At 42.1% G+C, this 18,964-nt stretch overlaps 2 protein-coding genes across 2 annotated transcripts; both read left to right on the forward strand.

Moving 5' to 3' along the window:
- The first annotated feature begins 3,543 nt into the window (after nt 1–3,543).
- Nucleotides 3,544–12,081, forward strand: LOC115909451 (solute carrier family 2, facilitated glucose transporter member 11-like). The gene is made up of 12 exons (XM_030958807.1): nt 3,544–3,567; nt 4,441–4,539; nt 5,031–5,191; nt 6,742–6,866; nt 7,483–7,612; nt 8,189–8,337; nt 9,459–9,646; nt 9,787–9,897; nt 10,408–10,509; nt 10,668–10,743; nt 11,411–11,538; nt 11,875–12,081. The coding sequence occupies exons 1-12, from the start codon at nt 3,544–3,546 to the stop codon at nt 12,079–12,081; spliced, it is 1,500 nt and encodes a 499-aa protein (XP_030814667.1).
- A 2,688-nt stretch (nt 12,082–14,769) lies between these two features.
- LOC115909654 (macrophage migration inhibitory factor-like) lies at nt 14,770–17,992 on the forward strand. The gene is made up of 3 exons (XM_030959152.1): nt 14,770–14,877; nt 17,289–17,461; nt 17,926–17,992. The coding sequence occupies exons 1-3, from the start codon at nt 14,770–14,772 to the stop codon at nt 17,990–17,992; spliced, it is 348 nt and encodes a 115-aa protein (XP_030815012.1).
- The last annotated feature ends 972 nt before the right edge of the window (nt 17,993–18,964 follow it).

The following is an 18,964-nucleotide window of genomic DNA, read 5'->3' on the forward strand; positions in this document are numbered from 1 at the left end:
CTCTGAAAAGTGATAAGGGCTGATATTAACAGGACAGACTTGTGTGAATCATGAGCATTTTGGTTTCACGTGCTGATGTGTAAATCTCCTCTTAACAGAGCAACTAATACACACTGAAAGTCCACATGTAGAATTTATAAACACTCTGCTGACCACAGAGAAAGGAAAGACCTGTGACCCTCTCTCTCTCTATGATTTCTGAGTATGTTTTTACAGTGCTGAAATGGGAACAGTGAAGTTCTTGACTTGCTATCTCTGGCTAGTGTTCAATCCATAAGAGATTAAAGAAAAAATGTAGTGGAATAGGAGATAAATTATTTGTTTCTGTAGATTCAGCTGAATAACCAAACCTTGCCAGGTTCCCATGCACAGTGCCATGTTGTCCTTGTGCAGTGTCTTGTTTGACAGGCTTCAACCTTTTTAGCCTTTAGCAGCAATAGAGCTAAAAGGAGTGATGGAGAGAGTCCAGCCTCCATAAACCCCCAGCACCCACAGCCATCTCAGATACCCTGTGCTCTCCTGCCCATCACTGCTGTCATCCCAAGCCTGCAGCTCCTCCAGGAGCAGAATTCCCACAGATATGTCAAGGGCTGTGAATCCCACAGCAGCTGAACTGCTATTTTCTTCCTGTGACTGTTGCCTACCTGGAACCTGTTTACTCCAGAAGAACCTCCTCAGACTGGAACGGATTGAATCAGAAACTTTTTTTGAAATACACAGGCCCATGGGATTTTCTTTTCTTTAGAAGGTGTCTAACATTCTGTGTGTTCCTCTCTATTAATGAGAGGCTCACATGGTTGTAGGAGCAAAGCAATACTATGAGGAAGAACATGAACAAAGCTAAGGCTTGCTGTGAAGCACACTATATAATTTAAAGTCCAAACTCTAGATCTGCACAATAAAATAAGTGGTTTTACCTCTGCTGTTGCTTTGACCGGCATATTTACTTCAACTCAAATAAGGTTATTTAAATTAAGAATTCATTTGTTCATCTTAACTGCTGCTTATTTTTAATTGCAAATGGTAACCATAATAAAAATGGCAGATTGCCTTGTAATAAAATTCTGGCCTCCACAAACATTTCTTTCCCCACATCATGATCTCCTCTGGGGGAGTTGACTAGAAAAAGTTGTTGGTGTGCATAACCTTCCACGATTGGGGTTTTTCATTATTCCTGTCTTTAGTACTGAGTGACACTTCAGACATCTCATTAAATATAACTACATAAATAGAATTATGTATCTACAAAAATGAAGTGTTCTAAAGTCAGAAAACTCAATAACTTTGTAGTATTCCATATACATGTAATATGATTAAAAACTACCAGTCATCTGGAGACAGCTACCAATATAGATAAGAAATATCAACTTTTTGCAAAACAGAATTCTCTCTTCTCTACCAGTCATTCTGGAAACACCATTCCATTACAACAATCCCAGAAACTTGTGGAAAGAAGAGCAGAGTGGCACTGTGTGGCACTGCTGCCAGACTCCCCAGGGAGTCACTTCTGTGCCTCAGTTATTCATTAGGTGCCATTTAGGAAAGCCTTCCCCCCAGGATGCTCCCCAGGAAGCCAACCATGCCCTGTGGAACATTGCAGTGCCAATGAAGTGGAACAGCCATGTGGAGCACAGGGCAGCCTTGGCCTGTGCTCAGTGGAGCTGGAGCTGTGTCCTGGGGGACACAGTGAGGGGGACAGTGAGGTCAAGGGATGAAACAGCAAAAGGAATGGCTCAAATATACGTGGGAGGGCACGGGGACAAAGGGAACGGTAATTCAGGAACATTGCATGAACAGAGACATCAGCTGACAGGTGAGATATGTTTCAAGTACTAATTGAGGCAGATAAAAAAACTTTAAAAATATATCTGTGAACTTTACTCAGCTGGACACAAAAATATGGATCTGTACTAAGGAAGGCTTAGCACAGCTTTGGATATGTGTCTCACACATGCATAGATAAATGGCTAAAGGACCTGATGCTGTGAGATTTCCTGTCCTGAGCACAAATCTGACTAAAGGATATCTGAAAGATATTATGGAACTGCACATCTGATAAAGGGGGTCTCAGAACAGTCTAAGCAGGAGCAGCACACAAGTACAGTCACTAATCACCATAAATGCAAAAGACATTACACAGGGAGAGAGTTATGAGATTCAACCTACCCGAAGTAGGAATTCTAAATTAAAGTCTGAGAGCAAAAAGTGTGAATTCCAATATGTATAAATACACAAGGTAGAAGTGAGTGAAGTAAAACATTAGAAAATATGTGCAACAGGCTGCATTTGAGGAGTGTCCTGTGCTGAAGTCTACATATTCTTGCCTGTTTGTGTGTCCCCCCAATATCATCTGAGCAAGGCAGATACCAGCAGCTAAAATGGAATTTCATCCCTTCGTCAGATGCACATCACGTGGTTTCAACTTTGTATAATTTTACAGAAAAGGAAATTCTTAACATCAAAGGGACAGTCTCATTTGCACTCTAACAAAAGTTTGTCTGCTGGAGAACCTCAACTGAAAAAAAAATCCCTCCATGAACTCTCAGCACAAACCAACAGCAAAGTCAAGGCCATGATGAGGCCTGAGAGTGGCAGGAGAAATGGCTGGGTGGTGCCATACCCTACATTTCAAACATTAGCTAGGGAACCCAGGAATATGCTTTGTATATGAAATATTTTCTAGTAAATATGACTGCTTGCATCAACTAAACCCTTTATGATTTCTCCATCCTTTCCTTCAACTGAAGTGTAAATAGCAAGTGATAACTAAGCCTATTTGCCAACTGAATACATTCAAGACCCTCTTAATTGTGAAATAACTGCAGTCAAAACAACCTTATTTTTCATTGCAGACACAGAAATAAGTGGAAATGCCACAAATCCACGCTGACTAGTGGAAATGCCACAAAACTGTGCATGATGAATCTTTCTCACTACTAGCAAAGAAAAATCATCTACTAAATACTTGGCTGGTCAAGCCTGGTGTACCAGTGTAGAATTGTTAAATTTGCACCCCATTTCAAAATCATGGAGTAGTTCAGTTCCTTCCAGTAATGATTAAGTCACGATGTGCTCCAGTTGCCATCACTTGGAGAGAGGACAGCTCTTTCCTGTGACATGTCAAAGTCCTGGAGTTCACTGCCCAAGCCCCATCCAAGATTCCCAGCAGAGAACTCTGTCTCTAAGTTTCTCACTTATACTGAGAACTGAGCAGGTTATGATGATGAGAATCCTGTTTAAGATTGTTTCTCAGTCCCCTGTCCCCCTAGCTGAAGACAGAGTTCATGAAGTACCCAGCTCCTGCAAGGGACACCATCCTGCTTTCTTGAGCTGCCCATAACCATTGGTTGAAATATTTAATCCAGCAATCCTAAACTTTGTACGACAGCTGGAATATGTGCAATTAACTCAAAACCCTCTGAAGTAAAATTTAACTTCTGTAACATGGGGCTAGTTCAGTGACACTGCTGCTGGATCATGTGAGCATTTGGCTCCTTGGCAGGTACCAGCAGTGAGCAGCAGGCACTGGCTCATTCATAGGAGATGGCTGCCTTCCTCTCCAACCTGGTGAGTACCTGCTCACACCTCCTCTGGCTTACAAAAGACAAAGATAACAGAATATTAGAGACTCAGATTCTTTAAAGATTTTAAATTCCTTTGCTACAGAGACCATCTTTCCTTTCTGTGTTTAAACATCACAAAGAGCAATGGGGCTTAGGGCCACAAAGATCCTGTTGTATTGTCTTTTCTATGTAACAAGATAAAATGGAATAATTAAATTAAATTAAATTAAATTAAAATTTAACAACAGCTCTGGCTCTTTCACCACTATAATACTTTGTCTTCTAAATTACTGAAAACAATACTAAATATTAAGCAGTCTGATTACTTCCTAAAATAATGAGTATAGTCATGGTACAGCAAAAGGCTAAGAGATCATGACATAAACTTTTAAATAAATTACCTTCTTCACTTCATCAAAAGATAATTAATATAATCTATCAGGAGTTTCCATAATCTTTTAAAGGGAAGAAGTGATATGTATCATCATACATTATGGTTTGGTGTACATTGGTTGCTGTCCATGGCACACAGGGAAAATGATTCCCTCTTCCCCATGCCCAGGTGTGACACCTTTATCCAGCCAACCTGTCAGCTGTTGCAGGCACACAGTGAGAGTTGTACTATCAGAAACAACTTTTCAAACTCCTTTTCCTTCTTGCAAGCAGAGTGATGGATTATCACCTTACACCCATTTGCTCTGGCACTGTGGCTCGTGGTTGTGCTTTGGCAGCAGATTAGAGGGATTTTGAAAAATGTTGGAATTCAAAAGGATCTGAAGTGGACAAAGAGGAAGGACCAGTGTGGCTATAAAGTCTCTGGCCTTGCACAAAACTAGAGTAGTGAGGAGCTGATTGAGGTTTTATTTTTGCTTTGCAGGTTCAGTTCCGGGGCCTACTTCAAATGATCTTAGTGCTGGGAATTGGGGGCAGTTTCCCATATGGATTCCATATTTCTGTCATCAACTATCCTTCTGTGGTAAGTAGCCATCTCTCTGAGGCTGAAACACAAAGGTGAGAGCCTCTGCTCTCCCATAAATCCCAAATTTACTGAGCACTCAGCTGATCTGTCTTGGCCTTTTCTTTGGCTGACAGAAACATTACACGTAGAGAACTTTTCCTCCTTAAAGGAATTGGACAGCGTTTTCTATTTTAAATAAGCTCTTGCCATGTGGTGTACAAGCCTCCTTAAAAGAACTGGACAGCATTTTCTATTTTAAATAAGCTCTTGCCATGTGGTGTACAAGCCTCCAAAGGAGGGCACAAAATGAGCTCTCAGCATGCTCACCAGGAAGCTCCTGACTGATACAGACTTGAAGAATTTGCAGTGTGATCTCAGTTAACTTATTTTGCTGAAAAAGTCTCAAAGTAAATTTAATATGAGAGCCACAGGCTTGACCTGAAGTACAACAACAAAATGTGAAGTTATCTCTTACCCATTATCCAGGCAAATCTCATTTTCTTTTCCAGCACATCAGGAAGTTTATTAATGAAACCTGGATAGATCGCTATGGCTCTCCCCTCCACCCTGAGACAGTCATGCTGCTGTGGTCCTTCATTGTGTCTGTTTATGGCATAGGAGGATTCCTGGGAAGCCTCTGTTGTGGCTACCTGACTACAAAATACAGGAAGTAAGTGTTCCTTGTAACTGCTCAGCAGTCAGGAAGTACAGGGAAATACCAAGAGGACAAATAAGTCCCTTCTGTTTGGTTGAAGCAGCCCTGCTGAAGACAATTGGTTTGGTTTCCTGGCACATCCACTTTTTCCAAGCAGCCTTCTGTCCTATTTATCTGCCCTCCCCAGGGAACTGTGTTCTGTGAGGGCTGCAGTCATCAGCACATCACCAGATCAGTGCCTCTGGCAGTAGTGGCATAGGGTCACATTCTCCCCAAGGTCCCCTTATCATTCTCATAAAGATCTCCCAAGCTTTCAAACTCCAGTGAAGGAGCTGTGTGTCTCGTGTTGTAACACTGTATACAGTTACTCAAACACCTGGAAAATATCCTTATGTGACAAAGAAGAGTCAGATTTCCATTTAAATGCACTCATTGTGGGGTGGTGACATTACATTCAATCTTCAGACCTACTCTAGTGAAAATATGGAGAGAGGAGAAAAAGAATTGCTTGTAATTTCACTGTAAAGATATAATCAGCACCAAAACAAATGTCCAAGAGACATCTCTGTTCTTGACAATCCATTTTACTGAAAGCTAGTTCCAAACTATCTTTTCCACTGGACGAAGGAAGGATTCCAGTCTGGTCTGCTCTCGGTGCCTTGTGTGTAACACCACTAATTTCATTTGCAGAGAAATTGGCAAACATATCTTCTTGGTGTGACCCACTTAAAGATCTGCTCCACAACACACTGATCCAGGGGCCCCTCATTTGGGTCTCAACAAACCATCTTAACCTGCCTGCAATTGTGTTCTTTCCTAACAGGTAAGTGCCCCCAAGAAATTTCTTGTGGGACACTGCCTCATCCCACACACTGAGAGTCTCCCAGGGCTGCAAACAGGATCCTGCACCTCTCCCATGGGTCATTTAACAGTTGGTAGCCCAATTGCTGAATCACAGCCTGAACACAGAATCTCTGTGATCCTCAGTGTGTGCAAGGGGGCTCTGGTCTAACAAATGTCACAGCAAAACATCTGAGTGCAAAAGACTTGGAGCCTCAGACACCAGGGTGGTGAACACAGCAGCCTGTGATTCTCACAGGGTGACTTTTGAAATGAAATATGCCTCTAAAAAACTCTGTCTGCCATCTCAGAGACTCCATTTAGCCAAGAATGTCATTAGTATGAGCCATTCTAGAATGGGACCCGTGGACTCAGACTATTTCTGGGGAAAACCCGACATTTTATGAAGACTTATAGCCATTTCAAAATCTTGGTGACAAACTGGGCCACTCCTTCCATCTTTTTCCCTACATGTACTGTGGAAATACTGACAAACTGTTTAAATTCTAACCTAAAAAAATTATTAATTCAAATCTAAAAGATCCTAAAGTTTTAAAGAACCATTTTGACTATCCTAAGTAGAAATTATTTCAGCCATTCCTCAAAACAGTAGGAATGACTGTACCACACTTCCTGTCACAGCAAGAGCAGTCAAAAGAGTACAAGAGGTTCTCATTAAATCTCACACTAAATTCTCAAGGTCTTTTTTTCTTTTTTTTTTTCAGGAAAAAGTGCCAAATGTTCACCAACCTGATCATGTTGGTAGCTGCACTTTTCATGGCCCTCAGTAAAACAGCCAAATCCTTTGAGATGATTCTGGTTGGGCGCTTTCTCTATGGCATTGGTGCAGGTATGTCACCATGGCCTGCAAGGCTGCAGGCCCTGACCTGAAATATTATAATTACCTGAAATAACAAAAGATCCAACTACTCTGAAATGTTTTTCACAGAAGTCAGTACACACACACAATGTAATGTCTGCAGAATTCCATTGTCAGCATTACCAGATCTTTCTTCTTCACAAATTCTGGGATCAAAAACCCCCTGTGCATTTCCAGATACAGAGAAAATTTTCTTTCTGAAGCATCTTTCTCTCTTCCTGGCTCTCACACTGAAGTGCACCTCTACAATTAACTTCTGAGACTTATAGTTATAAGAAAAATACCTGGGAAACCTGGTAAACACCATAAGGGCATTCTCCTCAAGCCCGTGTTGGCCACCAGAGCTGACTGCAATGAAAAAAACAAAACTGTCCAGCTGTCCTGGGTTTGTCTCTACAGCCATCCTTGAAGAATGGTTTTTAAAGCAAATAAAACCAGGCACTCAATAAAAGTGAAAATATCATCTCTTTTGCAAGAAATTGTAATCTAAATAGCAGAGTGAATGGAAGCAATGTAAGATAGGATGGTCAAAAAGTTAATATTTTCTAAATATTTAAACTGTTATTTATCCTCTTGTATGTTCAAGGTTTTTCTCTCAATATACATCCTCAGTATGTAGGAGAGATTTCACCCAAGAAGTTGCGTGGGTTTACCAACTCCACTGTTGCTGTTTTTCTGACCCTGGGAAAACTCACAGGACAAGTTGTTGGACTACGGTAAATTCTCCAATTTTTCTATCAGGTTACACTAAAAGTAGAAATGTTTCTCTAACTTTAACTTCTCACCTAGTAAGTGACTGAGAAACACTTTCTTCCTCCCCAAAACATGCCTTAGATTATACCAGAAGAAAAATATTGATTGTATTTGAGGGAAATATAGTTTTAAATATAGAAGGCAGAAAACTATTTACTCATAATCTGATTTCTTCTTATTTCCACACTCTTTCTACTAGGAGACTTCCTCTTCAATATTCATTGCTCTTACATAGAAAGTCTTAGCAAATGTTTGGCTCTTGTGGCCAAGCAGTGGTCAAATGAGTCTCATCAGCTCTCTAGACATTATACTGGGTTCTAATGATATTCAGAAAGATTTTCAAAATATCAGATAATTCCTTTAAAATAAATTGTCAGAAATAAAAATAGCCAAATTTGTGAAATCTGCCAAATTAAAATTCAGATGTTAAATCCAGTGAACCCTTGAATGGAATATGAGCAATCTTTATCACTCAGAAAAACTTCCTGAACATTCATTCCATTATTTCAGCATAATTTTGTTTCACATACGCTTTCCAGGGAGATTTTAGGAAGCGAAGCTTTGTGGCCATGGTTGTTAGCATCTAGTGGACTTTCAGCATTGGTTCAACTGGTTACCCTCCCATTTTTCCCTGATTCACCATCCTACCTCCTGATACAGAAGGGTAATGAGGAAGCCTGCAGGAAAGGTAGAGTGTCTGCTTTCCTCACTTACTTCCCTTCACCTGCTGTGTCCCAGGGAGAGGCTCTGCAGCAGAGGAGGCAGGGCAGAGCTGTGCTGCACAGGGCAGTGCCATGGAGCACAGGCAGCCTCACAGAAAACAGCTCAGGTACCCCTGGCAGTGTCTGTGTTAACCTCACTCAGCACATGAAGGCAAGAAACACAGATGTGTATCAGCACATCTAACATTTCCCACCTTGGTGGGCACTGCTTTATCTCTTTAAAGGAAATGGTTCAGGCAGCTGTCTTTTTTGGATTGTTAAATAAAAAGTACTCAAATGTTTATTTTGTTTACAGTTAAGTAAACTCCACATTAGAAAGTTGTGCTATACTGACAACCAGACAGACAAAGTCCTTCGAATTGCTCACTGCCCCTGCAGCAACCAGATGGCAGAAGCAGCACCAGCACCTACTCCAATGGACAGGCTTTAATGCATGTGGAAACCCAGGGCACTGGGAATATTTCTCTGTCTGCTCTGGGGCGCCCTGACCCCCAGGAGAGCACTGACTTTGACCCTCATTCATGGAGAAAGTTTCCCAGACTTCAAGATAGAGTGGAATCCACAAAGTGTGAAATAGATTATAGAGAGTAGTGTAGGTGTATCACTTGGTGAGAAATTTAGGGTTTGGGATTTTTAGTATGTTGTGGATGGAAGCAAGATGGAGGGCACAGGGTCTTGTCCTGGGTTTCTTCTTCATGCTTCTTCTTCCTTCTTGTCCATGGGTTTGGGTGGCATTTTGTAACTGAACAGAAAAGTTCACATTGCAACTCTTTGGGATCAGTTATTGGGTTAAAAGGGAAAATAATCCAGGTGTCAGTCCTTAATTGGATAGTTTAGTCTTAAAAGACCTTGTAACAAGAGATTGTTGGCCATTTTGTACCTTCCAATGGAAAGCTGGTGAACTCACAGCAGTGAGACTGTTTTACTGATAAGAAATAATAAACACTTGAGTTTGAACATGAACTACTGTCTCAAGTGCCTTCAATCCAGACCCAGAGAAACCAACAACTGAAACCCCCACAAATGCAACCACTCCTGAAGGAGCTATCCTGGTAGGATAATCCACTTCCCTCTTTCTCCCCTGCAGCCATCAGGAAGCTCTGGGGGGAAGGAGACCACCAAGCAGAAATTGATGACATTATGAAGGAGAAGGGTGCCATGGCAAGCACGAAAACCTTGCGTGTCCTCGAAGTAATAAAAGAGAGATCCCTGCGCTGGCAGCTCTACATTCTGGTGATTGTCTTGACCACGCTGCAGCTCTGTGGGATAAATGCAGTTGAGTGCTCTCTTCATACCCAGGACAAGAGAGGCAGCATTACAAACCTCTCAAAGTCAATGTTATTAAAACAGCTTAGAATTGTATCTCAAATGCAACACCTTTTTTCACAGGTTAATTTCCTCTTTGCGTTTTTCAGATCTACTTCTATTCTTTTGAAGTATTCCACACAGCCAAGTTTGAAGAATACCTTATCCCATACGTGTCCCTGGGAGTTGGGTTGTGTGAGTGCTTGTCCTCCATACTGTGTGTAAGTCTTTTCAGATTTGGCTTTGAAGGAAAAATTTAATGTGGTCAACAACTGTGCCTTTCCTTTCTTTTAACTGGGCTCAGAGAAATTTTGCATAACCTAAGCCACATCTTCCTGCTTCTGCAAAACCACAGGCAAGATACAAAGAAGCTTTTCTCCTAAATTATTTGCATGAGTGTGTGTCTTTAGACTCACTTTTTTCTTCAAAATAATAATCTTCTGATGTTCTGGATTAGATGTGTGTACATATGTGTGGACAATTTTACATATGCCAGTATGTAAAAGAGGGAACTGTCTAATAACAGCTTAGGATTGACTAATAAACACAGCTTAATTAATAGTGAATTTGTTTTGAAAAAATAATCAAATTCATTAGGAACTAAGAGATTGTCAAATGACACTGATTTATGGGTATTATTTAGACAAATCTTCTGCACAGAACACATGGAGAGAGGAGGAATGATTTCCTTTGAGGCCTGGGGTTTGTGAGCTGTGTTTTCTGCTTTCCAGAGCACCCTCATAGACCGCTTTGGGCGGAAGGTGCTGCTCTGGGGTGGATACCTGCTGATGTGCTCTGTGCTGGCACTGCTCACCATGACCCTGTCACTGCAGGTAAAGAGGCAGCAGCCTCCTGGCCACTGCCCCAGCCCCCCTTTCTGCTCCTAACTTGCAGGAGATGTATAAAATCTTCAGCCAGTGGCAGGGAGTACAGAGCTCTGCTGTTCTGTCCTGTGTCTAATGGTTTGGTATCCCTGGTTTCTCACTTTTAGCATCGCTTTTTCTGGATGCATTACTTCAGTGTTATCTTGATCTTCCTGTTTGTTGTCTTCTTTGGAATTGGACCCTGTGAGTACATCAGTGGTTATGCTGGGAGGAAATTTGGTGTTGAATTGGTTGGCAACACAACTGGCAGAGGAAGAACTGGCTAGTGCCCTGCTAAAAAGTTCTGGAAATTAAGGAGGGAAGGGCAGACATATACAAGGGAAGACAGGAAAAGGATGCAGACGCCTCAAATTTTATTGCTGACCACATGATCTAAATAATTTAAAACAGTATCGTCTTCTCCAGGGGGCATGAGATAGAAAATTCAATACAATTTCTAAATTAATCAGCTAAAAACAGGATTCTAGGCATTGCCAGGTATGTTAATCAGCTTCAATAACTTAACAAGTCAAGCTTATGTCTACCAACATGCTCCAGGTGGAAGTGGCCACAGGAGCCAAAAGGGAGGCTGGTTCTAGAAACCCTGCACCAGTAACAGCTACCAGTGCAATATGGAATTGCACAGATCCACTGATACCAGAAAAACTATTCCAGTATCAACAAAAGTAACCTAAATTAACTGCTGGATTCCATTTCTGGAATCAAGGCCTTTCACCCTCATAGCAGAGGCCACCTACCAACAGGTGACTTATGCTGTCTGTCTGTCCCCTCTGCCACTGCCATTGGGAGGAGCTCCAGCAGAAGCAAGGAAACAAATAAACCTGGTGTGTGCTTGGCTTTGCTTTTTCAGCTGGAGCCACCATATCTGTGATGGTTGAAATCTTCAGCCAGTCATACAGACCATCAGCCTTTCTGATTGTTGGCTGCATCAACTGGATGGGACTCTTTGTACTTGGGATGATTTTTCCAGTAATTGTTGTAAGTGATTCTCAGAGGATCCCTCTTCCCAGGCTAATCTATTTCTGAATGTCAACAAGGGGCAAAATAATAGCAATAAATTGCAATGACATGCAAAGCTTAGCACGCTGTCTAAACACCAAACCTGCTCAGAAAACCCCCAGGCTTGTCAAGGAGCAGCAATTGGACTCAGGTCCAACATGGCCAGAGGGAACTCCTGGGTTGGTTCCTGTCCTGGACTGTGCACTGAGCACACCTCTGAATTTGAACTTCTAAGACACAGGCTTGCACTAAAGGGAAGGGAAATAGAAATGAGTTTCTTATTTTCCTCACATTGTCTTGCATTTCTGCCTGCAGGATAACCTTGGACCCTTCTGCTTCCTTATTTTTTTGGGAATCCTTGTTTTATCAGCAATTTTCATCTACCTGTATCTTCCTGAGACCAAGGGAAAATCAATCATGGAAATAAAAGCAGAATTCAACAAGCTGAACTTTGGGAAAAAAGAAACCTCTGTCACTGAAAATAACTTTCCTAAGGAACAGTTGTATTGCACCAAGCTCTGAATGTTCAGAGAAGAAATTTGCATCTCTTAGAAAAGACAGGAAATAATGTTGCAATAGAACTAAAAAGGAAACATTAAAAACAGACTGCAAGCTCTTCTGTCTCGTTTTTTCTTTTTTAAGATAGATATGAAACTCATTATTCTAGAGTAACCTCATAAGTACCTCATAAGCAGGAACCTGCTGGCAAACAGCTCAGAGATGAGTGTCAGAAATACAAAAGAATAAGTGAAATATTTTAAGATGAACCAAGGTAAAGAATGATTAAGAATGGGAAACACAGAAGTCAAAAGTGTGGCTGACAGGCAGCAGAGGGAAAGCGAAATACATGGTTTAGGGTGAGCCAAGATGATACAGACTAAAAATTAACACCTCAAATTCAGAAAACAGGTTTCAGCATGACAACAGAGAAAAGCATTGAAAGTGAAATTTGCTGTGCAACAGTCCCGGAGATGTAATGGAAATCTCAGTGGAAAACATCCTAGTAACTCTAGGCAGGGAGAAGGACCTGCTAAACTGAGATATTCTTGCATGCAAAAGAAGTAAAATGGCTGCTATAAAATAAAGCAGGCTCTGGAGAGCATCTCTGGGGTCTAAGGAACTGATTTTCGACCTGCTGCATCAACTTCTGGGAATTACATCAGATGTTTTCACAGAAGAAAGAGTTTGTTTTGGAAATGTTTTTCTTGCTATGTAAGCAAGCTGGGAATAACGACTGATTATTGTACCCAGCAGTAAAAATAGGTTGTGAAGTTCATTGGAAATAGTCTAAGTTTTTCCAAGTGACCAATAACAAGTATAGGATGGCTTGTAACGAAACAGTTTGGATCATGCCACCTGCTTTCCTCTAACCACTGAAGAAAAAATGAATCAATATTACAAAGTACAGCTCCTCTCCTTACAGATGGAGGTGTCACTTGTGTTTGTTTTTAGCACTTTGGCTTAGGAAACATACTCTGAAAAGGCTTTTTGTAAACCAGATTTTATTCCTGGGTTTTTTTAGGGTTTTCATTATTTTCAGAATGCATACAGGAAACACAATCCACAAACGTGGGCTGTAAATTAACACTGACATTTCATCTGCTGACTTTTTACACCAAGGGTGCTACAGTGAAGGAACTAACTTAAAAACAACATACCCCACACAATCATAGAATGGAGTGGGTTGGAAGGGACCTTAAAGATCATCTAGTTCCACCCCCCTGCCACGGACAGGGATGCCACCATTTAGGTCAGGTTATTCAGGGCCAGTCAACCTGATCTTGAACACAATCAGCTTCAGCACGTTCATACAGAAGTTTTCACAATTAAAAAGGGTTTACTTCAATTACACCATTCAATACAAGCATTTAGTGCAAGCTATAGAAAGCCTGGATAAAATGGAGTGAGTAGAAAAGCTCTTAACTCAGAAACTACTGGGCACAAAGACACTCATCACTTTTAACATGGAGAGATGGTCAAACTATTTGTTTTATCCCCATCAGCATTTTCACCCTGCTCTCCCCACACATCTCACTGTGAACACCCCCTACCAAATGCCATGTGATCCCTCTAAATCATTTCTCTCATGTAAGGCTGTTCCAGGCAGCAGTGAGACTGATCCCAGCCTTGCCATGCACTCCTCCAGTCTGGATAAAAGCTGCTCCTGTCAGAAAGCCTGTGGATTTCCTATCTCTCAGGAGTTATGACTGTTATGGAACTATTTGCACAACAAAGGAGCAAGTTGAAAACAAGCCTTCTCTGAGCATGTAGAATGCATCACCACAGTGGAAACTCAAGACTCTGATTTTAAGGCATCTTTGTGGTGACTTAGTCATGGTTCAGGAAAGGTCTGCACAACATGTGTCACTGGGGGTTTTTGTTATGGTCCATTCCAGAGAGAGTTTCAGACCTCACAATTGAATTATTCATCCAATTTTTAAGAAACAATTACTAGGCTTGCATAAAGAGGTGCATTACAACCTGCACCTGCCTCTGAAACACTTGATTATCCATTGGTTTAATGACTGGGTGTGACAGTGGTCACAGGGGTCCCAGGATGAGGGAAGAGATGAGGATCTGACTCCATGTTTCACAAGGCTTGATTCATTATTTTATGTTATATATTACATTAAAACTATACTAAAAGAATAGAAGAAAGGATTTCATCAGAGGGCTAGCTAAGAATAGAAAAAGAAATAATGACAACAAAAGCGTCTGTCTCAGACAGAGAGTCCGAGCCAGCTGACTGTGATTGGCCATTAATTAGAAACAACCACATGAGACCAATCACAGATCCACCTGTTGCATTCCACAGCAGCAGATAACCATTGTTTACATTTTGTTCCTGAGGCCTCTCAGCCTCTCAGGAGAAAAAATCCTAAGGATTTTTCAGAAAACATGTCTGTGACAACTGGGCTGTCTCCAAACACGAGGGCTCATTTTGGATGCTTTGGTTTCCAGAGTGCAAAGCTGGGTTCCCTCCCAGGCCAGTGCACTGGCTGTGTGTGTTAGCAGCCTGCAGATGGCACATCCAGCCTCCCCCTCCTGGGACACTGCCACCCCTCTCAATGCACCTGCTGAAGGTATCATTGACTATTCAGAGGCTCCTGAGGTGTTTACTGGCACAGTGGGCTGGGCCAGCTTGTGGTGAGTTAGAAATAAAGCTGAGAACAAGGTGAGCTGAAAAAAAAACCTGCTCATGATCCAAAGATGCCTAAATTCATTGTTAACACAAATATAAGCAAGGATAAAGTTCCAGAATCCTTCACAGGTGGGCTCACCCAACAATTATCAAAAGTAGTGGGCAAACCAGCACAGGTTAAGTCCACTTGCTGAAATGTTTTCCTTCTTTAATCAGCTGTGCCTATGCAATGAGCTGTTTCTGAGTGATAGCCTTGATAAACTAATATAGCTAATGACTCACCAGTATTTGCAGTCTTCTCTCTGGGAGAATATCAAATACTTGTTCACTGTAACTTAGTTTTGTTGAGATCTCAAAACCCTGGAGTATTCAAACTGGTTTTGTGTGGGATGATATTGCATGTAGTTATCTGCAGATGAAGACAGTGGATGTATGTGGGGATCTGTCCACAGGCACCTGTGAACACCTCTCAAGAACCTGGCTGACTGAAGAGCAAAGCTCAGCCTCCACTTCCTTGCTGAGTCCTGTTGAATAAATGCCTGTTATTTACCAAACTGCCTGTAGCCTAGTGGTTACAGTTGAAGCACAAAAATTATTTATTCTGCTTGCTTGGACATCTGGCAAAAATATCTGTGTGGCATCCTGCTATTTGTAATCAAAATAGCAGAGTAAAAGCTGCCTGGTGGTTTCACTACCGAACTGGAGGGGTTTGACCTGCCAAAACGTGGCAGGTAAAGTATGGCAGTATGCTACTGAGGTGAAGTCCTGAAACACTGGTATTGAGGGTCTTAAAAGGATTTATAAGGCTGTTATTTTCTTAATACTGACTAGTCACTAGTCACTCTATCAGTTGCTTACTGAAAGTTGTAGAATATGAAAAACCAAAAGAAAACTTCTCTACAGAGCTGTAAACTTCCTACCATGAGCTGTACCTCAGCAGTAGCTTTAGTGAATTGGCTATAGATCTGTAGCTGCTTATTTAAGCACTCTTTGTGCATATTCACTGCCCATTTTCAGAAAATGTTTACTTTGCTTTGGGAGTGATGCTTTGAAACTGTGGAAAGAATGAAGTTTTGGTGCCTACAGAAAGGGCTGTGAGGGCTCCCCAGCAAAGCTTTCTCCAAGCACTGGGACACGTGGACACATTAAATTCTTTCATAAAACTGATGTGTTTTATCCCTCTTTTAAAAAGCCAATTTTTATCAGTCTAGCAAACAAGGGCTTGCTGTGGGGGGGGGGCAAGGGGTGTGTCTTGCATAACAGCTTCTGAATATAAAGCTAGAGGCCAGGGCTGGGATGCAGCTGGAACAGGTTTGTGCAGCTGTGTGGAAGGGATATGTAATGGGACTTAGAAATATACAGCGAATAACAAAGAGATTTTTCTGAAGAGGACATACAAGCTCTTCGTGACAAAGGAGGCAATAGGAAAGGGAGAGTCTCTTAGTTATAACACAGAAAGAAGGAAAGGATTAGGGTGGGCTGGAATGCAGAGCTTTCCTCTCACAGGAAACTGTGCCATTTGGGAAAAATATGGATTTTCAATCAAATTGGGTTTTTTCCTACTGGAAGAACATTTCCAAATATTTTCAAACTGCTCTAAGAAGAAAATAATGCTGATTAATGTCTCAATTTGATTTTTCTTTTAATAGTGATAACCTGCTTCCTGGGTAGGAGTTAAAGGCATGAATGTACCTACATTTGGCACAAAGTCAAGAGCACGTGGTGTCCAGACAGGGGAGAGCAGGGCCAAGCAAGTGGTACCTCAGCAGGATCTCCTTGGCTTATCCTGTACTGCTGTGGTCTGATGCACCTCACACCCAAACAAACTGTAACTGATGGCCAAGACTAATTACCCAGACAACTCCTGGTACTCAGGCTAGCTTGTTTCACCAAGAGGGTGAATTGCTGCTGAGGTCCAACGATGCGCTGCTAATAAACGTGGGTAAGAGCAGCACAGGAGGCAGATGGGTGCCAGAGGAGCTGATCCCCAGATTCCCCAGAGGGTGGATCTGACACTGTGTATTAGCAGCAGGGAAAATCGAGGGCTGGTCATTAATATTAACATAGATACTTTCTTCTGTTTTTCCTGATATCAAGAACAAAAGCAGGATTAGGCTGTATTTTGTTTAATGAGGTGCATGTTGATTTAGGCCTCTGCTGTGTCAGTTCACATTTCCCTCAGCAGGGAAGACTGCAGCAGGAGCCAGTGAGGTGCAAAATCTCTCTGGAACGCAATGTGGCAGCAGGACCATTGCACTCCCCCTCATCCCTGACCTTCCCACAGGGGCAGGGAGAGCCTGGTGGCTCAGAGGAGGTGCTGCAGGTACTGCAGGTCACTGAGCTCCTGGAGCACCTGGACTAGGAAGCCTGAAAACTATGGAGTCTCTGTACTGTCCTTTGACACAGGAGTGAGGATCTTGGAGTAGAACGCAAATCTAGGCAGTAAGACGTCAACAAGTGAAAGCTTTGCATATCAAAAACATGCACTTGTTTTCACTGCAGTTTAGGTACATAAATGCCTTCCTGGATTTTGAAAACTTTTCTTAATACGGCAAAGAAAATAACATTCATTTTCTTCTTCCAACAGTACCTAGCAATACAGATCTCTCCTGATCAGGTGATGTCCTTTGGTGGCTCCACAGACCCTTGTGCTATGTGCTTTCTCTACAGCATTGGAAAGATAGGGGAGCAGGAGAACAAGGGCTACTCCAAATTGCTTTGTGACCTGATGAGCAAACAGCTGAAAATACCATCTGACAGGTGAGCTCATACAGCAACTTGTCTGACATGACTTTCCACAGATTGTTAAAACTATTCATCCCAGGCTGATCCTTTGGTGTTCTCTACTAATGTGCTGATTGAAGAGATCAAATGCCAAGTCAACTGAGCAGCTCCCCAGCTAAAAAGAGAAGAGCCATTGCATGAGCTGCAATGCCAATGTCCACAAGCTGCAGAATTCCTTGGTCAAAATGATGTAGGTTCAGGCACTGTTCGTACCCACAGATATCGTGTGCAAAAGATCCAGTACAGACACAAGAACTTGATCGCTAGGAACTCCAGAGCGCAAGGAGATGGGGCATGAACAGGGCAGGAGGAAGGGAGTGTAAGGCCTGGGAAGGACAAAGCCCCAGGGGAGATCTGCAGCGTGTCCTGGTGCAGGAGCACCCTGAGCAGCCTGCAGCACTCTGCTCTCAGCTGTTAACGGTGCCTGTCTTCCCTTCCAGAATCTACATCAGCTTCTTTGACATCAGTGCTGGCAATGTGGGCTGGAATAACAGCACCTTTGCTTGAGGTGCCCTGGGGTGATCGCAGCTGATTCCTGAACCTTCACCATGCTTTGAGAACTGCAGTTCCAGTCACCTTCTGGAGTGCAAAATGCAAAAGGCATTGGTATCTTAGTTGCTGCTACCCACTGCTGTTTATCTTGTCTGATGCTTAAATAAAATGCAGCAGCACCCTTATGTCTGAGACCTTCTTGTTACTCTGGGAAGACCTGGAGTTGAGATGGAGGGTGCCTTCTCAAAATACTCTCAACAGAAGCTTTTCTTTCAAAAAAAGGTTTAGTCATATATGAAGATGAACACTCCTTTTGCCTTTGCCCTGTCCATGCTCAAGAGCCAAATTTCAAGAAGAGATAAATATATCTTGACCTGGTTTCGAGATATATTTAAGTTAATAGATGTGCAAATGTTGCACATGGACCTGCCTTCAAAAAGAGCAAAGACATGATTACCTCTTATTTAAAAGGGATGGACTGCAGTCCAGGTCCTCTTTAGGTCTAACACTACAGGGATATCTAGCTGAGTAACAGAAAAATTTGTGCTGGGAGTCTCCCAGGCCTCAGCACAGGCAGAGGGAGTGAGTGGAAAAAACCACTGTTCACTGCTGTGCCCTCCCCTTTTCATCCACTGAACAATTTGTAGTGACAGTGAAGATTAGAGCACAGCTCAGAAAGAGGCAGAGGCACAGCAACCCACAGTAATTCCTAGGGACTGAAGTGGTGAATTAATTATGAAAGGAAGATTTGCATACAAATATTTATTATTTAAGCCCTTGGTCAGATAAGATCATTTGCTTCCAAAGTAAAATAAAAGACTGAGTAGAGAGGTTTCCTGAAATTCTGTAGTTAAGTGTATTGTGAGTTTTTCTGGAAGAGCAAACCTTATCACACCCCCATTCTGAACTTTATTGTTAACATCCCATTGTGTCCCTACCACAGCTTTGCTTTGCAGCCACGGATTTTAAATTCAGACCTGCACCTCA

This window comes from Camarhynchus parvulus, chromosome 15, assembly GCF_901933205.1.
Source record: "Camarhynchus parvulus chromosome 15, STF_HiC, whole genome shotgun sequence".
In the NCBI taxonomy this organism is placed as follows: domain Eukaryota; kingdom Metazoa; phylum Chordata; class Aves; order Passeriformes; family Thraupidae; genus Camarhynchus; species Camarhynchus parvulus.

What these genes read in the sequence shown, in the direction of transcription:
- LOC115909654 (XM_030959152.1), top strand. Translation starts at nt 14,770, where the DNA reads ATGCCTAAATTCATTGTTAACACAAATATAAGCAAGGATAAAGTTCCA. An exon ending in TAGTGGGCAAACCAGCACAG is followed by an intron (nt 14,878 to 17,288) that starts GTTAAGTCCACT and finishes TTCTTCCAACAG; the next exon opens with TACCTAGCAATACAGATCTC. An exon ending in CTGAAAATACCATCTGACAG is followed by an intron (nt 17,462 to 17,925) that starts GTGAGCTCATAC and finishes CTTCCCTTCCAG; the next exon opens with AATCTACATCAGCTTCTTTG.
- LOC115909451 (XM_030958807.1), top strand. Translation starts at nt 3,544, where the DNA reads ATGGCTGCCTTCCTCTCCAACCTG. An exon ending in CTGACTACAAAATACAGGAA is followed by an intron (nt 5,192 to 6,741) that starts GTAAGTGTTCCT and finishes TTTTTTTTTCAG; the next exon opens with GAAAAAGTGCCAAATGTTCA. An exon ending in GCTTGTCCTCCATACTGTGT is followed by an intron (nt 9,898 to 10,407) that starts GTAAGTCTTTTC and finishes TCTGCTTTCCAG; the next exon opens with AGCACCCTCATAGACCGCTT.